General features: G+C 39.0%; 1 protein-coding gene and 1 long non-coding RNA gene across 7 annotated transcripts in view; both read left to right on the plus strand.

Annotated features, from left to right (window-relative positions):
* The first annotated feature begins 5938 nt into the window (after positions 1-5938).
* FBXW4 (F-box and WD repeat domain containing 4) overlaps positions 5939-21920 on the plus strand; it is an 85328-nt gene continuing 69346 nt past the window's right edge. For 3 of the 6 annotated variants that reach the window (XR_004323818.1, XR_004323819.1, XM_032491050.1), the window contains exon 1: positions 5947-6788. Coding sequence is in view for 4 of the 6 variants with exons in the window: in XM_032491050.1 (XP_032346941.1) it covers positions 5983-6788 (806 nt within the window). In the remaining 2 variants the exon portion in view is untranslated. Of the gene's footprint in view, positions 6789-21920 lie in introns of all 6 variants that reach the window. The other 3 variants (XM_032491051.1, XM_032491052.1, XM_032491053.1) reach the window with 3 other exon arrangements.
* On the plus strand, positions 6795-19723 carry LOC116667051. The gene is made up of 2 exons (XR_004323820.1): positions 6795-18665; positions 19038-19723. It is a non-coding gene; the product is annotated as an uncharacterized LOC116667051 (long non-coding RNA).

Below are 21920 nucleotides of genomic sequence, written 5' to 3' on the forward strand. Positions count from 1 at the left end.
CAAATGACTTAGTCTTCTGACAGAGATCAGAAAAATCACAAACTCTGATGCCACATGGCAATATATGAATTATCTTAGATCCTAATGCTGACGGTGTGTTCTACATTTTGTTCCAAATCTCTTTGACCATCACCTATTGACATAAGGCTTATCTCAGACTAATGATAACATTACTTAACTGACAAATCTAGACATCTGTTTTCTTTTCCTTACAAAGTTATATTTTGTATTTCTATCCTGCCCGTTTCTTTACCTTATTTGCCATATCGTCCTTAAATTTTGTGTACATACGTATATGTTATACATAAAAATTAATGCCTGGAAATGTCTGTTTCTCACAGTTGTAAAGTCAGGACAGTATCAGAATGATATCTGATCTTTGGAAAATGAATCCTCTAGTGTAACTGTAAATTTGGATAACTAAAAATCCTAAGTAGTGGTTTAATTTTCGTTGGAGATGACTTACGGGACATTATTTTTACTTTTTTCTTTTGCATTTGGGATAACAGGATGGGATTTCAAAATACCATGATTCTCTGTAACTCAGGAAACACACTGCCTTCCCGTGCATTACAAGTTTTGCAAAGATTTTCTGTAAAAGTCACCAAAGGCTAAAATAAGCTTTAAAGAAACTTTATATTGTAAAAAAGGTTTAGACTTACAGAAAAACTGTGACCCCAGTATAGAGAGTTCTCATGTACTCTCATTATCAACATTTTACATCAGTATTCTGCATTTGTAATGATTAATGGACCAACTCGATTTCCTTAGTTTTTACCTAATGTCCTTTCTCTTTTCTGCCCTAGGATACAACATTATATTTAGTTGTCATGTTTCCCTTGGTTCCTCTTGGCTGTGACAGTTTCTCAGACTTCTCTTGTTTTTGATGATCTTGACAGTTTTGAGGAGGACTGGTTAGGTAGTTTGCAGAACTTCCTTCAATTTGGATTGGTCTGATGTTTTGTACTATTTTTACCTCAGTGTATCGAGGGTACCTACTATCCATGTGACTGATCACTGTTGATGTGGAACAGGTGTTGATCACCTGGCTGAAATAGTGTTTGTCAATCTTCTCCACTATAAAGTTATTCTTTTTTCCTCCTCTTTCCATATTGTATTCTTTGGAAGGATGTCACCACAGGCAGCCCTCTTAGGAGGGGTTGGGGTAGTTATGCTCCACCTCACTGAAGGTGAAGTATAACATAAATTATTTGGAATTCTTCTGTGTGCGAGATTTGTAAAAGGAACTTTAAAAAATATTAAAATGAACTAGCTTAATTAAATTAAATTGAATTAAATTATTTCTTACATTTAGGTGTAAATACTTCTTAGGGTTTTTTTTACTTTTTAAAAAATTGATTATCTATGTAATACATGCTCACTGCAGAAAACTTAGAAAATGCAGAAAAGTGTAAAGCAAGAGCAGAAAGAACTTCCCATAATTCTACCTCTCATAAGGATCCATTCCTAGCATTTGGACATATTGCCTTGTAGACTTTTCTGCATAGAGTAACCATTTTAAAACAATACTTTAAATTGTTTCATACGAAATAAAATGTTTTACCTTTGAATATGACAAAGATTGTGGATTTACAGAAAGACAGAGCAGATCTTGGTGGTGTTTCTAACAGGATTTCAGAATATAAACTACCAACCTGATGGATACTTTCTGAAAATAACACTTTAGATTCTCTTCTTATATTTATGAGATGCTCAAATGTTTATCTATTCATTGTTAGGCCTCTTATTTCTTCTTTCTAATACTCTAATTTGTTTATTATTTTACTATTACATGATACACATTTTAAATGGAATAAATAAAATTTTCAGAAACGTTAGGAGGCTAGTTAGAAACTCTGACAATGATATTAGGCTTCATAACTCCAACTTTCTTGTTGCATGGTGTGTCTGGATGCATGACAACTCTATTTTTCATTTTGAGACAATTTATTGATTTTGTAAAGGTGATACATGCGTCTTACCAAAAAAATCAAGCAATACAGAAAGGTATAGAGTAAAATCCCCCAATTCTGTTACATTGTTAACATTGTTCTACAAAGTCTCTCACTGAATATAATAGAGTTAGGGACAAATTTACAAAAAAGGCTCATATAATATATACCATACACACATTGTTACTCAAATTTAACAGAAGAAAATGAAGCTGGTGCAAAATGAAAGAATTATCAAACTTTAGTTATATGTTCTTTTGCAAGATACTAATTCCTACAAATCCTTTTAAAGTTTTGCACAAAGACTTGAAAAGCATAAGAAGCTATAGGTTCTACATGGTTAACCCTTAAAAAGTAATCGAAACAAGGACAGGAGCTACTTCAGTTGCTTAGAAGCAGCTTTTATTTAGATATCAGAACTGCTTGATGGTCAGAGGTAAAGTATATTGTTAGGTGTGTCAACATTAAGTTGTAAGGGATCCTAGAGGACCCTGAATTCAATGCCTTATTCCTATTCCATTTTCTGCTGTGTATGGCAAAGGTACAGTTCAGAGTACAAGCTTTGGGGTTAGACTGTCTGGATTTGATACCTGTTCTGTCATTTAGGAACCATGTGACCACAGGCCTCAGTTCTATCTTCTGCAAAAACTGGGTTAATAGTATCTTTTCTCATGTGGTTGTTGATAGGAATAAGTGAGACAATACATGGAAAGCTCTATGATAGTGCCTGATGTACATTAAGTGCTCAATAAATATAAGCTATTAATATTATAGACAAATACGGTGAGCACCTGAAATTGAAAATTGTCATGTACAAAATAATCTCTTTCTTTCTCATTCATCTTGGAATAATTCCCCTGTTAAAACTGCCTACTTTTAAAGTTAAAGGTTGGGACCCTGAGGGCTTAACTAAGGGGTATGTGGGCACCGGAGTACTGGATGTGGGAACGAGCTCCTGTCTGAGATTGTCATCTATGTTTATAAGAATGGACAGATCACACAACTTTAGCCTTTTTATAATCCTAAACATACATATAATCCTACAATTCTATAATAACAGTAATCACTACTATGCATGTCACTTACATGGACATACACAAAGTACTTAAAAAACCTCTTATCTTCGTTTAAAGTAAATTAATATTAGTATTTCTAAATACCCAATATAAAATTCACGTTGAGTCTCACATATTGTACAGTATAGGGAATATAGCCAATATTTTACAGATTTAAACGGAGTATAATCTATAAAAACATTGAACCACTTTGTTGTACACCTAAAACTAACATTATAAGTCAACTATATTTCAATTAAAAAAACAAGAAAGGAAATTCATATTGAGCCTTAAGTTTTAATGTATTATGAATTCCATATTTTTGGCATTCTAAGTTAAAAGTAGTGCAATGTTTTCAGTTTACTTATTATTATGCAAATTAAAAAATTTAAAATAAAAAGCCTTACGAAAACAAGGTAAATTTCACACTCCCTGTATTATTTCATTATGATTGGTTCCTGGATTTGAACTTCAAGGGCGTTGATGACTTTTCTGAAAGATGTTCTTAAGTCTACTGTATTCTTTCCATCTTCTTTTTTTTCCTGGCTATTAATATATTTATTTTCTCTGGTAATAAAATACTCCTCAGATTCTAGATGGAGATATGCACTTACTTTTGTTACAAACCATCTTTTCAGATCCAGCTGATTTTTTAAAATAGCTTGTCTCAGAAAAGACTTTTAAAAATGCTCTTTGTAATATAGTTTTTTTCAAGTTTGGTTTAAACCCCAAATTATATTTTTAAAATTTTATTTTAGGGGGAGGGTTGATGAAAAATTCTAGCTGCTTCTCTGAGCTAAGACTAAACTGTAGGTTTTTTGTTTTTGTTTTGTTTTGTTTTTAATGCTCAGGAATTTAGGGATACACATCACCACCAAATAACAGAATATATGCCAGTTTTCCATTTTCACTTTGCCTTTCTGCATAGTGAGTATTTTGGCTCTTTTTGGAAATCATTAAACCATAAATTCTAGCTTAAGCGGTTCACTTGATCTCTAGTTTGGGTGTGAAAGAGGGTGATTTAATGTTTTAAAATGATGGTTTAATTTCTCCAACAATGAAGGCAACATGGGGTAAAGAGCAAAAGTTACATTTATGTGATTGTGGATTTTAACACTGACTTAATTTATGCTGGGTTAATTAAATAATTTTCTGTGCCTTCAAGTCCTCCACTAAAAACTAGGTGCAATGTGGATGAACTACTCAGGTTTACTCTGTGCGAAGGAATGGTTAAATAAACAGCAAGAAATTACAAACATGTTTAACAAATATGAACACAAAATATAGGAACCATATGCCATGTTCATCTCTGTCTTCCTTCCATAGTGGCTTACAGTATACAACTGTAGCAAAATCAATAAATGTTGAGTTGATGATGATTACCTCAGTTTGCAGTGTTCCTACCTCAATAGTCTTCTAACATTATGAATTAGTAAATTTCTTGATAATTATCTGAGTTATTCTAAATTCTTGTACTGAAATATATCAAATATGACTATTAATAAGTAAACCACTGGCTGGAGTTTGGAAATCTTTTCCTACAGAAAGCCTTTGTTGTACTTTTTTGGAGGGGTGGGTAAGGGTATTTTTTGTAACAGGATTTGACCTGTAACTATTATTGAGAATTTTCTTAGAGGAGTTCAAAGCATTTTACAGGGATCATCTCATTTATCCCTCGAAAGTAAGGCAGAGGCATTATCTCCACTACAGACTGAGAACACTAAAAGGCCAAGATAGGTGGGGGTTTTTTTGTTGTTGTTTTGCTAAGATCAAAAAGCAATTCTAGGCCAAAGCCAGATTCCAGTCTGACCTTGTTACATGATGCTTCTGCAGTGACATAATGCAATGTAGTTCATTTCCTAGATGTCTCCTTGGCTATGCTAGGTGTTTCCTTGGCTATGCTAGGTGTTGAATAATTTTCAGAGTTGCCTTCTCATTCATTCTTGCTCCTGAAAATGGGTCTTCAGATGTAATTACAAAATAAAGCCCTCAAATCCTTCCTATTAGAATTTGGGGTACAGGATACACAGAGATAGGCATCTTCCTACCCCATCTCCAAATCTTACTGCCTCCCCCAGTGCTGTCCAATAGAAAAATAATGTGGGCTACAAATGCAAGTCACATGTATAGTTTTAACTTTTCCAGTAGTCACAGTAAAATATATTTGGGCCAATGTATCAAAAATCTTATCACTTCAACATGTAATAGTATAAAATTATTAATGAGAGTTTACATTCTTTTTCTTGTGTAAGTCTTCAAAATCTGGTGGGTTTTTCACACTTAGAGCACTTCGATTCGGACTAGTCACATTTCAAATGCCCCACAGCCACGTGTGACTAGAGGGGGCTGTGTAGGACAGCATGTCTAGACTTAGATTTTTCTTAGCTCTCCCTTCAAATTTGTGTCCTTCTGAATAGAGTGGGTGGGGAAGGGCTCCTGGATGACTTCGGAGAATCCACTTGCACTTGAGTGGTGACTAATAGCTTTGCCATTTACTGAAACATGACTGGGGAGTTATGGACTCAGGGTCTAGATGACTGCAACCTTCCAAAATGTCTAAAATACCACCTCATTGCCAGGACTGGTTTATACTCTGAGAACTCGGGCTAAGCAACCTGTCAATATCTAGGGGTGCAGTTGTGAGGCCCTGGTACGTGGCCTGTGGAAAGGAGGCATCAGCTGAGGTACAGGCGGGCTCCCGGAGAGGGAAGGCAACCCAAGTGCGTGCTTCTTGAGGGCAGGGACTCGAACTAGCGGCTTCTTGAAGGCGGAAGCTCCTTTTGCGGCCTCGGACAGCTGCTCACACGCTAGGCGAATGCGTACATGTGCTCCCACCACACGCTCTGGTCGGCCCAGGGCATGGGAGGTGGGCCACTCCCCGGCCCGGGCCCGCACCCCGAGGCCGCTCCACGGCTGCGGGTGTGAGGGGCGGGCCCAGGCTTCGGCCCGCGCCGCCCCATGTGACCCGGTCCGACATGGTGTCGCCTCCTCCCGGGGCGGCGGCGGCGGCGGCGGCGGCTCGGGCTTGGCTCCGCGTCGGGCCGGCCCCGCGGCCGCTCATGGGCAGCCAGGGCGGCTTGGGGCCTCCCGGGAACGGCGGGCCCGGGGAGGGCGAGAGTCGGGAGGAGAGGAAACTGCAGGAGGGGAGGGTCGCGAGGGGGAAGCGAAGGAAGGGGAAGGGGAAAGGAAAAGCGGGAGCAGGGCAAGGCGGAAGAGGAAGCGGGGCGGAAGGGAAGCCGGAGCCGCTAAAGGCGAAGGAGGCAGCGGGGCTGGGGGCCGAGGCAGGAGCGAGAGCAGGCCCTGGAGAAGCAGGAGAGGGAGGCGGAAGCGTGGAGGAAGGGGAGAGAAGGATCGTCAGGGGCGATAAGGGGAGCGCAGGGGCGGGGAAGGAGGCCAAAGGAAGAGATGATGGGAAGAAGGAGGATTGGAGGGTCAGAACTGGGCGGCGGGAAGAGGCCAGGCCGGCGAGAGCACAGGGACGAGGGGGTCAGGCTTGGGGCCGCCTCGCCGGGACTGGGGCGGCCATGGCGGCTGCGGCTGAGGAAGAAGAGGAGGAGGCGGCGGCCCGGGAGCCGGCCGGCCGTCCCGCTGCGGGGCCCGCACTCTGGCGCCTGCCGGAGGAGTTGCTGCTGCTCATCTGTTCCTACCTGGACATGCAGGCCCTCGGCCGCCTGGCTCAGGTGTGCCGCTGGCTGCGGCGCTTCACCAGCTGCGACCTGCTCTGGCGCCGGATAGCCCGGGCCTCTCTCAACTCCGGCTTCACGCGGCTCGGCACCGACCTGTAAGCGCCCGCTCGTCCGCCCGCTCCCCGCTCCGGGCCGGCCCGCGTCCCGGGAAAGGGCGGGGCGCCGCGGCCTGGTCGGCCTGGGGCCGTGTCGCACCCCGAATTCCGAGGCCCGGACCCGGCCTCCGTCGACCCCTCCCCGAGCACCCTTCTGCTCTCGGTGGCCCCCAATCCAAGGAAGTCTCCTACTAGCATCCCTCAGTCCGCACCCTCCCTGTGGGCGGCTCCCCACAATTAGCCATCTTATGCACTCTCTTCAGCTTTTAGATGTGCCTTTTCGCAGACGTTGACCTATTGGGTTCCTCAGCCCCAGAGGAGCCCGTCTGGTCTGTGCCTTTAGAGGCCTCCTCCTGTCCAGGTGTAGGACACATGTCCACTCTGGCCTATCAGAACGCTTTTGTGGACTTTCATCCTGTTACCCTCTTCTAAAGGTTGTTAGGTTTTAGGGCTCGGATAAAATGGAATATGGAGAAAAGGGCTCAGACCCCCAAAAGAAGGCGCTTGGTCCAAGTGTCAACCATAGTTGATGACTTGATACAGGCGGAATGACACAAAAAAGGGTGCCTGCTTAATGGCACGGGGTTGGATGAGATCTAGACTGTATACAAAACATGGTATTGCAGTTTGGCCTGTTCTTGGTAGGATCTGAGACCTGTTAAGTGAAAAATTTTCCTGAACCACCTAAGCTGTTAAATAGCAAGGGGAAAAAAATGTATAAAGTTGGGGGAGTAGAAGCTTTCAGTAGAAGCTTGCACCCAATTCCACTGGTTTGGTTTAGGGGAAAAAAAAGGTAGTTCTAATACAGTATAACAACATTAAAGAAAGTTGGTTTAAACATAAAAAGCTGTAATACCGTCACCTCTAGACAACTATTCAGATGTTCAGTTGTAAAAATTACTTTTCATTTGAACATAAAAAGCTGTAATACCGTCACCTCTAGACAACTATTCAGATGTTCAGTTGTAAAAATTACTTTTCATTTGCACACATTTTCCCACACTTAGTTGCTATCTAACTGATCCTAATAGAACAGGTACATAACAAATGTTTGTGGGCTGTGCCATGATGAGATAAAAAACATTCCTCTAATATTGGACTTTCATGTTGTATCCAGATTTTAGCTATGATGGAGAACAAGGAGATGAATAATTTAATGCATTTTTTGGGTAGCAATTTTATTGAGATATGTCACATACTGTATAATACATGTCTTTTTTAATTAATTCCTTAGAGTAAATTCTCAAGATTGGCACTATTGGGTCAAACATTGTGTTTTGTGAAAAGTTGTTATACCAAGTTACAGTGACACCAGTCACGAATGATTAAACCAATTTCATGTGAGAATTTTAAAAATCTTTACTATTTTAGTGAATATATAATAGTATCTCAAAATTTTGTTTTTTTGCATTTCTTTTACCACTGTGCAGGATAAATACTTTCCCGTGTGTTTGTTTCACCTCTGAGATTGTCTGTTCCTAGTCTTTGCCTATTTATTATCGGGATCTTCATGTTTTATAAAGGATTCCAGTCCTTGTGGATCATAGATGTTAGGCTCTAGTCTGTCATTTTTGATGCAAATATTTTTCCCAGTTCGCTTTCTTTTTACTTTACTGTTTTTAATCTATAGAAGACTTACACTTAAGTATGTCAAAATCTGTCAGTTTTTGTGATTTTTTTCACCCCAAAGCTGAGAAATTATGATTCCTCCACCGAGCTGCTAAATTTTCTTTTTGATATTCTGCTGATTTTCCTATAATTTGATTTTTTAAAATAGTTAACGCTTACATCAGTATTACTTTTGTTTAGGTACGAGAGGTGAATTCAACTTTCTTTTTTTCTAAACAACTACCTAGTTATCACTACACCTTTTGTTAAATAATTCTTGTCTTTCCTTTTAGAAAGACAAAAATTTGTGTTTTAGAAAGCTTGTTTTGCCAATATTAAGTTTATATATGTATATATATATAGTCACGTACATACATATATATGTATGTATATGTATTAGATCTCTGTCTGAACTCTCCATTTTGTTCCACTGATATATTTTTCCACTTCCATTCTAATTTAAATATTATTACCTTTTGATAGAGGCTAATATCTCTTGGGGTTAGATTACCCTTGTTGAATTTTTATGGGTGTGTGTCAGGTCTCCACTCTCACTCAGCCTACCAACAGCCCCCCACAAAAAAATCTGCCTTTTCAAAAGTTTTTGTGCTTTTCACTATGAAGTTCCTATATATCTGTTGTTACTCTTATTCCTAAGTATTCCTAAATATGCTGCACATTTTGTTTTTATTGTGAATACAGTCTCTTTTTCAGTATGTTTTCCAGTTGAGTGCTATTAATAATGTCCAGGATTACTTCAATTCTTTGGAACTTTGAACCTGATCATTTTACTTAACTTTTATTAATTCTAGTATGATTTTGTTGTCAATGATAATGTTTCTTTGGGATATTGGGTGCATGCAAGTCTTGTTACCTTCTTTTCTTATGAGAAGAACTCTTTCAAAGAACCTATCAGCTGACCTATAAGAGCAGTTGGCTAAAATGCCTGGAACCCAAGCCAGCCAAGGCAAAATTTGGCTTTCTATCTCTCCTCATAGAGATTAAATGAGCAAATGAAAGAATTTATGTTTATTTTTTTTTCTTTTTCAAATGCTCTGAAAGAGAAATAATGGGAATGAGTGTGGCTTCTGTAAGCAGTAATAACAACAAAATGAAAATGAGTTTATAGTATAAAGTGCTTTGAGACTGCCAAGTGATACAGCTTTATTATTTATTAGCCATGAGTGGTTTGATTTCTTGCCTGCCTCCTAGTATGTGGTATCTCCGACCTTCTAGGGAAGTTGTTTTATCACAGCATCAAGGATAAAGCATAGGGTCACTGCTTGTGTTTTCTGAGTTGAGGGGGAAAGTTATGTGTGCTACAGCAGGTGGAGAGAATGTTTACCAGTGTGGTCTGTTTCTGGACAGCTGCAGAGCTGTGATAAGCCACGAAGAGTGGTGGTTGTCATCCCTGGAGGGAGATGGCATGAACCCCAGTCCTCTTAGGGCGTCAGGGAGCCTGAGCCCAAAGTTCAGTGAGAGAATGGCTGCTTGGATAGTGGCAGGGCTGTAGTTCATGTTTTGGGCTGATTAACTGCACACTGGATAGTACGATACTTTCTTATAAGCACAACACAAAACCTCATTTTTTCAGAAGCCACACAACCTCACTGTACCAGAGTTTTGTCATCAATAAAGAATGGTGAAAACATATAAGGTAGAATAAGGCTTAAATGTAGTGATGTGTAAGTGATGGCACAGTGTTCAGCACATAGTAGGCATTCAATACATTGTTATAAAATGGAACTTCTTAATTGCTTGGCTTCTCCTCTAGTCATTATATATAGCTATAGTGGAGATGGTTTGACTTGGAAATGCTGCCTAAAGACATAAGTGGGGGAAAACACACACATACTGCTTAGTTTCTCTCACCTGTCCTGAATGTTTTTGGAAACATGACAGCAGAACCTGTGGACATTAGGGTCTGCACTCCCTGCCAAAGAGCCTCTTGAATTCTCAGAAACACAAACTGCTAAGGTTTACTGACCTTCCGGCCCAGGGCAAGCCCCATTCAGTTTGGCTGTTCCTAACTGATCATAGCTTTGTTGAGTAAGATGAACTGCTTTGGTTCCTTGTGATTTGTTAATGGTCTTATACTTGTGCTTGAAGGCATTTTGGCCACTTTAAAACCACAAACAAATAATTTGCTTCCCTTTAGGCCTCTTGCCCAAACAGTGAACACTGGTAGGTATCCTAAGCTTTTTTTTTTTCCCCCAGTGGACACAAAGACAGTGTGAGTCAGTCATCTGGTTTAAAATCAGTTTTATTTGAAAGTTTTATGAAGCCTGGGGGAATAGAAATATCTTTAATATAAAAATCAGGGAAGTGTTCCCTATAGCAATCTTTTAAGTTTTCCCTAAAGAGTAGGCAAAACTAAGCTAGTTCAGTCTTCAAGAACAAAACAGTGAAATTTAACTCTGTCAGTTTATAATGTAGGTTAAGTGCAAGAGGTTAGACAGACAGTATGACAGGTGGAAGAGCAGAGGTGCTAGCTGCAAATTTTGATACTGAAAATTAACAGGAGGAAAGAATGGAAAGAAAAAAGTATATCCATGTATGTAAATCTATTTTTTTAAAAATTTGCCAGTCTTAAGTTAAAGAAAGCTTGCTTGATCCTCTTCCTCCCAAATTAAGTCCTGTATGCTTTCAAACTTGAATTTTATTTTAAGTATCCTTTGAGCAATACTGGGTGCTCTCTTGCATTTGCCTGTGATAGATTTGCCTAGAATTAACAATAGGTGTTTAGGGAGTAATGCTCTGAGGTGTTTGCCCTGGCATGTACATTCATTCCTCAGCCAGGGTCTTATAGGCTTGGAGCTCTTTGAGGCTAGGGGACTGGGGTATCTATTTCAGTGATGATTAACGTCCAGAGTGGTGAGATGGACACAGATAAGCAGAGTGTGTTTGTTTGTTTTAAAATGATTGTGCCTAAGAGCATTTTTTGGCCCAGAAAGCATAAAGTTTCCTTTCCTAACTCTGAACAGAAAAGGCATTGCTGACTGGTTACATTTAAGGCCTAAACAGTGATTTTTAGAAAATAATTAGCAACTTAAAGTAGCTTTGGCTGCTTGATTTCTCCTTCACCTTTCTGCCTTACCTAGGGAGAAGAGTCACTTACTTGTTCTCTGGTTCATTGAAAGGTTTCACGTATGGATGTACTTATTATCTTCAACTGTTTTGGAAAGGCCTTATTTTTAGTGGTTTTGTGAGTTAATAAAAGTGAGTTCAGTTTACATGCTTAAACTAAATAAAACAATACACCTGTGGAAGCAGGAAATGGTCTAGTACAGTCAGTACCTCCTAATGCAAACTGGAGAAATGGAAGAGGCCTTTTCCTCCAAGACTATGAGACTATAGAAGCTGCTTATATCCTTCCCAGTCTTGTAAACCTTGAATAGCAGAGGATGAATTTCCTAGCTTTCAAGGCAGAATCCTGGAGAAACCCAAAGTCCTCACAGTTTACAAGATGAACAATTCACATTGGAATGAAATGTCTGAAAATATTTCAGTACTCCCAGTTTTCTTTCAATTTTCTGTGTCTGGCCCTTTACCTTAGGCAAAGATTGTGCTTTAGCTGCTTGAAATCAAACTGGCAGTGAGGTTACTGAGGAAGCATATACATTAAAAAATATATATATTTTTGGATGTTTGACACAGAAGAGAATTACCTTTGTGTGACAGCTTAACCTGAACTCTGGGTTGACTGTGGCATTTATTGATTTCTGGTTCTGACTCATAACCATGGGACAGGGAGAATTTTAGGTAGACTTTTCTTGAGGCCAGTCTTCTATAAATTTTGAAAATTTAAAATCAGATTAACTGTTTGAAAAAATGAGGGGAAACTTGAGTTACGGATTTCCAGTGAAAATTGACATGCTTCTCACTTTGATCCACAGAAACATTTTTGCTAAGCTCCAGAATTTATCTCAGGTATGTCAACTATCAGATGAGGTTGAGAATCCAGAGATTTGGTTTATTCTTGAGGAAAGTCCTTCCTGTTTAGCAGTCTTGCTCAAATTTGATTGGGATCCAGATGGAATTCCAGGTGTAATCACTAGAAGCAAGATGGTTGTGCTAATTAAGACTATGTTTATGAATCTATGTAAAGGGTTGAACTATATCTAAAACTGAATATGAAACTATTTGGAGAAAGAATTTATCTCTTATTAGAAGTTTTGGTTGCCTTGTCAGTTCTTCATTACATCCAAATTGTCCACGTTGCCCTCCCTGGAAGTCTGGGCCACTCAATGGGCCCCTGTGCCTGCCCCTCTTTAGCCTGCAATTAATTGCCAGTACATTCTTTCTTCTTCTCCTTCTTTTTTGGTATTTGACATGAGCTCAAATTGCTGAGAAAGGTGACAACTGTGAAATGAAGACAGGGCTTGGAGACACCTTAAAAAATACATGTGAAGGCCACTAAATGACAAGAGCAGACTGCCAGGCTCTTTCAAAACATCACCACGTCTGTTGACTTTCCATTCCTTGTTAGCAGCACAAAATTGGAGGTCAAAGAATCATAGGAGTTAGAGATGGAAAAGACATTTGGGGTCAGCCAGTTCATGCCTCCGCCTTCTCCTGCCCCTGATTCCAAATCATTCCTTACTTTATATTTTCTCCCCCAGCTCTTGTACAGTTTTCACGGTCTTCACTCAACGCTGGCTGTCACCTTTGGGGAATGATGCTAGAGGCTCTGTCCAGTTTCTCCTCAGCAAAAGAGATATTGCCTGTGCCCCCGATTGACATTCGTGAACTTCTTTGTTGGTGGTCTCAGCTGAGAGGCTGAAGGCTAACTGGAAGTCTCTTGGCTGCCTGGCGCGGTGGGGCTTTTCTAGACAAAACTGAAGCACGTTTAGTGGATGATGATGTTGGGAAAGGGGGAAAGGACTAGGGTGCAGTGCAGCCATTGCTGAATTTGCTCCTAGATTTTTGTCTAGGAAGGCTGTTGACCTGATTTGTGTGTGTGTGTGTGTGTGTGTGTGTGTGTGTGTGTGTGTGTGAGAGAGAGAGAGAGAGAGAGAGAGAGGAATGTGATATTGGGGAGGTGGACAGAGATAAGGAAATTACACTAAATAGGAGTTTGATAAGAATCCTAACTTGGAAATTGGTGGGTTAAACAAACAAATAAAAAAATACTAGTCCCGTGAAGTAGTAGATGACTGTTTTTAAGAAGTGCATGTTAGGAAGGAAATAGAGTGGTGGCTTACAGTATGGAAGTTTCAGCTTAGAGTCAAGTTGAGGACAGATAGGCTGGATGTAACTATTTCGGACTAGGGAGCATTTGCTTTTGGGGTCTCTCCTTGTTTTAAGAAAGTAGAAAAAGAGCTGTCTTATATTCATTGGCTGCATGATTTGGCAGGGGGAATGGTCATTTTTAGATGCAGCTTTGGAAGGTTACCCTCAGCTCCCTCTCTTGTTCCAGCAGCTGTTGGGAGCAGTCCGAAGGGGGTATTATATTTCTTCTGGTAACTCTGCCAAGAATGAGAGGAAATCCACAATCTGTGGGCTTTTTTAGGGGGATGGGGATGGGGTGGCAGGTGATGGGACAGGGAAATTAAATTGTTTTATAGTAAATATGTTGAGATACTTTTCCTGGAAAGCTGTTCCACTGAAAGGAATGATATTTCCCCTGCTCACTAACTCTGTAGTGGGTTCTTTCTCCATAGAGAAATGGAAGTAGTCTTTTTCCAGTGCTTCTTTTTGTTTCTTCCTTGTAGATCCAGCTTTGACCTCCCATGTTGCTTTGAATTTCCTTTAGAAAGTCCTTATTGAGAAGGTGAGTCAAGATTCAGATACAGGTGGTGTGTGTGCTTAAGAAGGACCTCCCTCCAGAAGTGAGTTACTAAGCGGGAACCTCTCATCCCTTATCTTGGCTGCAGTTTGACTTTATCATAATGGCCTAGAAACTGGAGATGTGCAAACTTTCTGGGTGGCATCTGGTTCATGTTCTCTCCATCTCTTCATCCAGGCTGGAAGGGCACCAGGGATTTTGAAGCCTGGCCACTTGGGCTGAGAACCTGTTTTGGGGATTAATATGGAACACAGTTGCAAGATTAAAAATAATAAAAAACAACCCTGAGAAACAGAGCAGTGTAATTATTCCTCACATTTCAGATGGGGAGCCCAGGGGAAAGTCATTTTGAAGATATGAGAACAAGTCCACTTCTGAGTCTGCTAGTGTCTAATTTATGACTCACTTAGAAGATGACCTGTTCACAAAAAATAGTGGCATGTTTCTTGCTGTTGTTTATTCTCAGAAAGTGCCAGATCAGCCTTTCCAAAAGTTGTATTGTGAGGTTCTTGAAAAACTGATTCTGTGATTAAATGAGTATGGGAAATGCTGTGCCCCACATCCCTTCTCCTGGGGATTCACAATGCCCATCCATAAATTAAAAGAAGTCCTGTGCTAGACGGACCTGTTTAATTTTGTTTCAGCCAGCATTGTCCAAAATGTTTTGACCATAGAGTTCTTTCTTCTCTTGCTTAATATCTCTTAACATCTTGCAGAACACACGTACTTGTCAAGTGTCTTGCAAATACAAAACGTGACCAATAGCAAGAGGAAATGAATGTGAACATGGCCCTAAATCCTAAACTCACATAAAGAATCAGGCTTATACCCAGTGCTTCTGAAACTGCTTTGGACAGCTTTGACATGTGGGTGCCACATTAAGATACTTTATCTGCTCAGATTCCTTCCTTCAAGACTCTAGCATAAAAATTTGGAGGCCTTGGTTGAATTCCTGAAGATGTGATGTATTATACATTTTTAGGAAGGGCCTTTGGAGCTTGAAAGTAGTGTGTCCAGGCTCCTGAAAACTGTAGGTACTGTTGAAAGTGTGACTCACCAAAGGGAGAACTGTTCTTTTGAGAATTTTCTTACGCAGTTCCTAAGCAATATCTATCAAAATATCTGTTATGCTAGTACCAAGGTTCTTGCCTTTTGTGTCTAAGATACACTTTTGTGTGATGTTGGAGTGTTCGATAGTACATTAAAGGATTAAAAGATGAATGTCTTTTTTTAAAAAAAAGCAAGTTTCAGAAAGTTGAAAAACCTGTCCATTTACTTGTTCGCTGTTCAGTGTGTTACTGTTTGAGTAGAACTCTTTACTGCCCTGACCTTGTTCTCTTATATCCTTTGAGGTAAAATTCATATGTTCCTTTGAACATGCAATCTTCCTCTTATTTGCAGAAAATTGTGTCATGAGCCATACTGTGGCTCAGTGGTTTGTCTGATGTATATCTTCATAAAAATGTGAATCTTTAGTTGAACGAAAATAAATTCTATAAATTGTTTAAAAATTTATGGCACACTTATTCAGGTTCCTGATACACCACTGCTCTGTAGCATGCTGATTGAGACCCACTTTTAGAAGTACTGAGACATTTAAAACTCGATCCTATGGAATTTATGACTGTATTGGACAAACAAGACATACAGCTGTGAAAAGTTAACAATGCCTAGGTTTATGGTAGGATGCATAGATAATGCAGCCTAAGAATTCACATGAGCAGGAGTAGAATATTTGGAGGAGTCAAGGAAGTAGAGGCTTAAGCTGGATTTTGAAGAGTGGGTGAATTTGATTAGTGCCCTGAAGAGATAAGCAAGCATTTGTCAGGGACAAAGGTAGGCTGGTGCTGACAATATAGGAGAAAGTATGAGGATAGGAATGAATGTAGAAGAGAGAGGCTTGGCTGGAGTTCAGCTGCAGAGTGTGGAGCCATGGGAGGTCAGAATGAATAAGAGTAGTTGACATTTGGAGGCCTTTCAAGGGAGACATGGGTCTGTCTGCTCCATGCTCTCCTTGTGCATAGTCCTGTTCTCGTGCTGGCATGTTCCCTGCAATCTCACTTCACCTTGGGTGTTTGGACTATTCCCTGTTACCTGGCTGGAAGGGTAAGCAGTTTAACACAATATACAATTTTTCATTGATTTATTTTGAACCTTAATTATAGAGTTCTGCTGCTGAGGCCACTGGAGGATTTAGTCTAACACAAGTATAAATGAAGAGTTAGAAGCCTCTTATCTTGGGCTGTTTAAATACTTGTATTTACGTTAAAGCCGAATTCTTAGTATTAGTGGGAGAGCTGGTGGGTATAGGCAATATGGGGTGAAATCTGCTTCCTGGAGAGCAAAAAGATCAAAGAAATCATGAGACAGTGTTAAGTTAAAACTCAAGGCCCCCAGGCATCATTTTGCATAGCCCTTCCCCGCTCAGTTCCCCTTGAGATGGCCTTGTTCTACACTTGCGGACGGATACCCTTTCCTGAATTCCCAAGGCAGCAGCAAGTTACGCTTATGGAAATTATGTCAGTCATGCAGGTAGGCAGCATCAGTGGCATTAAGGGAATCAAACTTCAAGATGGGACAGAAAGGGAAATTGGTTTGTGACCCAGGAGATTTCTGATCTAAGAGACTGTGCAAGTATAAGACCTGTCCAGTGTGGGCACACTTCCCCTCCTTCATCCCCTAGCCATTTTTCTTCAGACCTAGTTTATTTATTTGCTTTTGGTCTGGGGTGTGAGCAAGAGGAGGTGAAATGAAAGGGAACTCTAGATAGCTGCCTAGATTAATTTCTGTTCCTCTGGACTCACTGTTGCCAAGATTTTAAGGGGCCTGATAGCTTAGTGTAGGTGCATGTTGTGTTGTTTTTGTTTAAAATAGGTCATGCACCCAGGAATGCAGTCCAACTATAATGGTGACTAAGTGCCGGAAAGCTGAGAGGGAGGGGGCCCAAGTGGAAAAATGAGCCTGAGGCAAGAGAAAGAGGCTGGGAAAATAGAAGTTCCACCAGGCCCACAGGCCGGGTTAGAGATTCCTCCATGCATTAACAGTCATGCCAGAGATTTATTTACAGGGTATACTAATCATTTTGTGGGGGGAGCACCCCCACTTTACACCAGTAACTGTTGGAGAAACAGCCCAACCAGAGAGCATTTCAAGGATGGGAGAAAGAGTCCTTATTGACTACCCAAGGGCACCTGCTCCTGTCTTCTCAGGCAGTTTGGATGCCTTATTCTACTGATCTCCTTTGACTGGACTGTGACAGGTGCCCACAAGGAGGGAGGGATACCTGCTTTCAGAGAGAGGAGATTTTTTTATTCCTTCTGATTTTTCAAGTCCTGAAGCCAAGAAGAATATAGATATGATTTGGCCACCAGCTGGGGAAACTAACCATCAGAGAGAATTGAACTAACAAAAGGGATAAAAAAGCTGAGTTGTTAAGCTGCTTTTAACAAAGTGGTACTATTTCTCAGGTGAAAGCCAAATGGAATAGTTTTAAAAAGTTACAATTTGATCTGAAGGACCAGAGCCAAGTATTTTGATTATGGTGTTGGTTGTGGGAGAAGACGCCTGCACCTGCTGCTTGGTAGCAGCTTCTAAAGTTCAACTTTGAAAGTTTCTTGCTGCTGTGATCAGGCCCTCAGGGCAGTGCTTTGACCCTTAGTAAAGTGTCACCAAATGGCAGTTAAGTGACCAGGGAGATGAGAGTATTATCATTATCCCAATTCAGGAAATAAATTGATTCTTTCCCCCTTGTTTCCTTCCTGCTATGATACAGAATATTCAATTTTTTATTTCACCTCTACCTGTTAACATACCTAACTTAAGAGGTGAGTTTAACTATGAACAATCTCTTCTTTGATATCTGGGAGGGATTTGCAGATAAGATTTGATGGGGAGTCTAATCTTTTTCACTAAGAGTTCAGTTCTTTTGGTCCATCCTGATGACTGTCTTTTTTACGGTCTTCAGTTCTCTATCCATCTAGTAGTGTAGGTTGCCCTCTAGAAATATGAAACCGGGAACCACATTCACCCAGTGGAAGAATTTGGTAATATATCTTAGCTTTAACATGTGCACCCAAATCGTAATCATTCAGCCTGAAAGAAGGCTAATGTTTGACATTAGAAGAACAATTTCTAACAGTTATACTTAAATTAGTTAGAAGAAAAATAATTGATCATTTGTTAGCTTTAGTGATGTCACCATTAATGAATTAAACTACTACTACATTTATATTTGTGTAAAAAAATAACGTTTTTCATAGTGGTTTATAACTTTTCCTGTATTTTCTTTTAGTTCTTATTTTAAAACACCACAATTGTGTGAAATCCTATCCTTATTTCATAGGTGCAGAAGTGGACAATTAGAGAAGCTAAGTAACTGGGGCTGTATAATTAATAGGAGGCAGAACTGAGGGTCAGATCCCAGTTTCCTATATCTGCATTCTGTGCTTTCGCCACAACTTTAATCTGCTGTTTAGTTAAAGGTAAATAAAAAGACCAAACTAGCAACAATTATGTGATAACATATAAAAAAAATACTCACTTTCTAAAACACCGTCTGTTTACCTCTTCTGACCTGTTATTTATGGTGATGTAATTTTATATAGTGTCTCCTTACCTTTACCTTTACACATTTGACTTTGTTTTAAAATTACCATTGCTTGTTAATTTCCAAAATGTTTTGCAGTGTTCACATCTCTCATTTCTAGTAGCAATATATTCTATCGCATTAGTATACCATTTTCCCCCATAGACAGACATTTGGACTATTTCCAGCTTTTAGCTGTAATATATGGCTGCAACTATAAATATTTTTGTAAAAATGTATTTTTTAAAACTATTTCTTTGTGATATAGTGTTGGGAATGCTGGGTCAGAACTGTCACTTAACAACTTTTCTTGATAGAACTCCCTCCTGGAAGTCTGTACCAGTGTACTGCCAGCAATATAAAAACAAACCCAAACCCTTCTACCAAACCAAAGGTAGTGTATGGTTTTTCCACTTAATAGATGTGAGGTGATACTTTAATACTTGTTTTAATGTGCATGTTTGTAAACTACTGTTGTTTCTGGTTATTTCCCCAGTGTTTATCATGTGAACACTGTGTTACTTTTCTATCTGCTACTGGATATGGATGATAGGGTATTGGAGACAGGGTGTTATCCTGATAGATTTGCATCAATCCCTTAAAAGTTTTAGGGATAAAACTTGTACCTATATCATTAATTGTTAATTTCCCCCAACTCTGTTGCTTTCATTTTAATCTCTTTTTTTCTCTTTGGAGTATTCAAAATTTAAATACTTAAGAATCTTCTTAAAAAACTACTTTAAATTTACTCTTTGATTTCGGGGGGATTTATTAGATGTTTTGTGATGTGAGATAGTAATCTAAATCAGTTTTTTGCTCTGTTGATATTCAGTTTTATCAAAAACATTATTATTATTTTAATGAGTATTTCTATCTTTACCACAATATTGCATTGTAGAAAAACTGGAAAATACAGAAAAATACAAAGAAAATAAAAACACCCAAAGTTGGCTATCCACAGTTAACTATTTTATTTTTTTAGAATATAAGTTTTTAAATTTTTATAAATAACTTACACAGTTAACTATTTTAGAGTATATTCTTTCAGTGTTCTTTCTAGGCATGTGTATTTTTCTTCCCTCCCTCCTTTCTGATAAAGCTGGGACATACAAACCCAAGAACACTCATTAAGTAGTGGTTTCTTTCCTTACCTTAAAATTTTACTTTATTATATCTTATCAGTTTAGGTCATTTCTGGCAAAGATTTCTGGCAAAGATTGACATGAAATCATGGATATATAAAAATAAAAAATATCTGTATGGATAAAATACTTTAAATTAAAAAGAAAATGATAAATTAAAAAAAATTGACATCAGAGAATATATAAAGAGCCTTTAAGTAAGAAAAAGACCATTATTATTAATAGGAAGAGGGACAAAGGGCATGAACCAGCATTTTACAGAAGAAATGCTAATGGTTTTCAGACACAACCAGATATTCAGTCTCATCCATAATTAGGGAAAAAACATGTTGAACAGGGAGGAATCTTTTTTTACTTCTTAGAATGTTACATGAAGATAAAAGAAAAAGTATCAAGATCATGAAAATAAGGAAAGACTGAGAAACTGCTATAAAGCAGAGGAGACAAAGAAGACACGATAACTAGATGTACTGTGGGCGCTAGATGGGCTCCTGAAACAGAAAAAGACATTAGTGGAGAGTTTGTGGACTCTGAATAAAATCTGGAGTTTAGTTAATACTAATGTACCAGTGTTAATTTCTTAGTTTTGACAAATATACCATGGTTATGTAGGATGTTAACATTATGGGAAACTGGATGAAGGGTATATGGGAATTCTCTGTACAATCTTTGTAGCTTTTCTGGAGATCTAAACTTATTACAAATTGTTTTTTAAAAATGTTTATTTTTAAAAAGAAGAAAATTGGGCGGGTATGGCTCAGTGGTAGAGTGTGTGCTTGGCACACACAGGGTCCTGGGTTCAATGCCCAGTGCCTCCATTAAAAAATAAGTAAAAATAAATAAACCTAATTATCTACCCCCCCTAAAAAAAACCTTGAAAAAAAAAAAAAGAGAGAAGAAAATCAGAGATATTCCCAAATAAACATCATAATAGAGTTTGGGAAGTATAAGTTGGGATAACCAACAATGACAAATTGGATGTATCTTTCAAAAAAAAAAACCCACTATTTCCTTTGATTCATTCAATATTATTTATAAAATTTTTTCCTCCAGAAATATCCTTGCATGTAAATAAAGGTATAAAGGCATTTATTGTTTATAACAGCTGAAGTCTGGAAACATTTTAAAATGTTGATCAGTAGGTAGTTGATTAAATAATGATTGAGTCACACAGTGGAATTCTATGCAGCTGTTAAGAGACTGAGACGGCTCTACATGTATTGATATGGAACGATCCCCAAGATATATTGTAAAGTGAAGAAAGCAATGAGTAGAATAGTATACTGCTGTTTTTTAAATTTAAAAGTGGGTATACATATAAATACACACATACCCTCCATTATATATGGTGTATAATGGTTGCCTCTAGGGAGGGTCTCCGCCAGACATGAAGAGAATGTCTCACTTTTGCGTTATTAACCTTCTATACTATCTGCATTTTTATTTTACCATGTGCTTTGATTACTTTGTTAATACAAAATAATTATTCTCTATAAATAAATAAATGAAATGAGGCTAGGAGGCAGAGTTATCACTTATCTAGGAATGGATTAGGTATCTTCTCTTTCTGTCTGCCAAAACTATCTTTTCTAAGCTGCATCTGTTAGAATCTTGAAAGCAGGACTTGCTTGCTTTCTTTTAGTAAAGGGTAGTAAATGTGAAGGTACAGTAGAAACCAGGAGAAACATGTGTCTCTCTCCTTTTCTCAGACTTGGCAGTTACCGCTCTGTGTTCCAAGCAGTGTACCTTGTATTGCCCAGTGGAGCAAGCCAAGGGGACCCAGGGGACATACAGGGGCCTGAAATGAAATGTTCGAATTCTTGCCCTCAATTTCAAAATTCCATCCAAATGTGAACTTTCATAGGGGCTTTGAGCTCTTCTCCGTATCCCTTACCACTCTAACCCACCCCCAAACTATGCCATTCTGCTGTGCTCCCACATCTCTTCCTGCTCTAACTTCCCTCATCCAGAAAGTACTATTGATACTTCCCCTCCAACATTTTTTAATG

The sequence above is a fragment of the Camelus ferus genome, chromosome 11 (genome assembly GCF_009834535.1).
Source record: "Camelus ferus isolate YT-003-E chromosome 11, BCGSAC_Cfer_1.0, whole genome shotgun sequence".
Lineage (NCBI taxonomy): Eukaryota > Metazoa > Chordata > Mammalia > Artiodactyla > Camelidae > Camelus > Camelus ferus.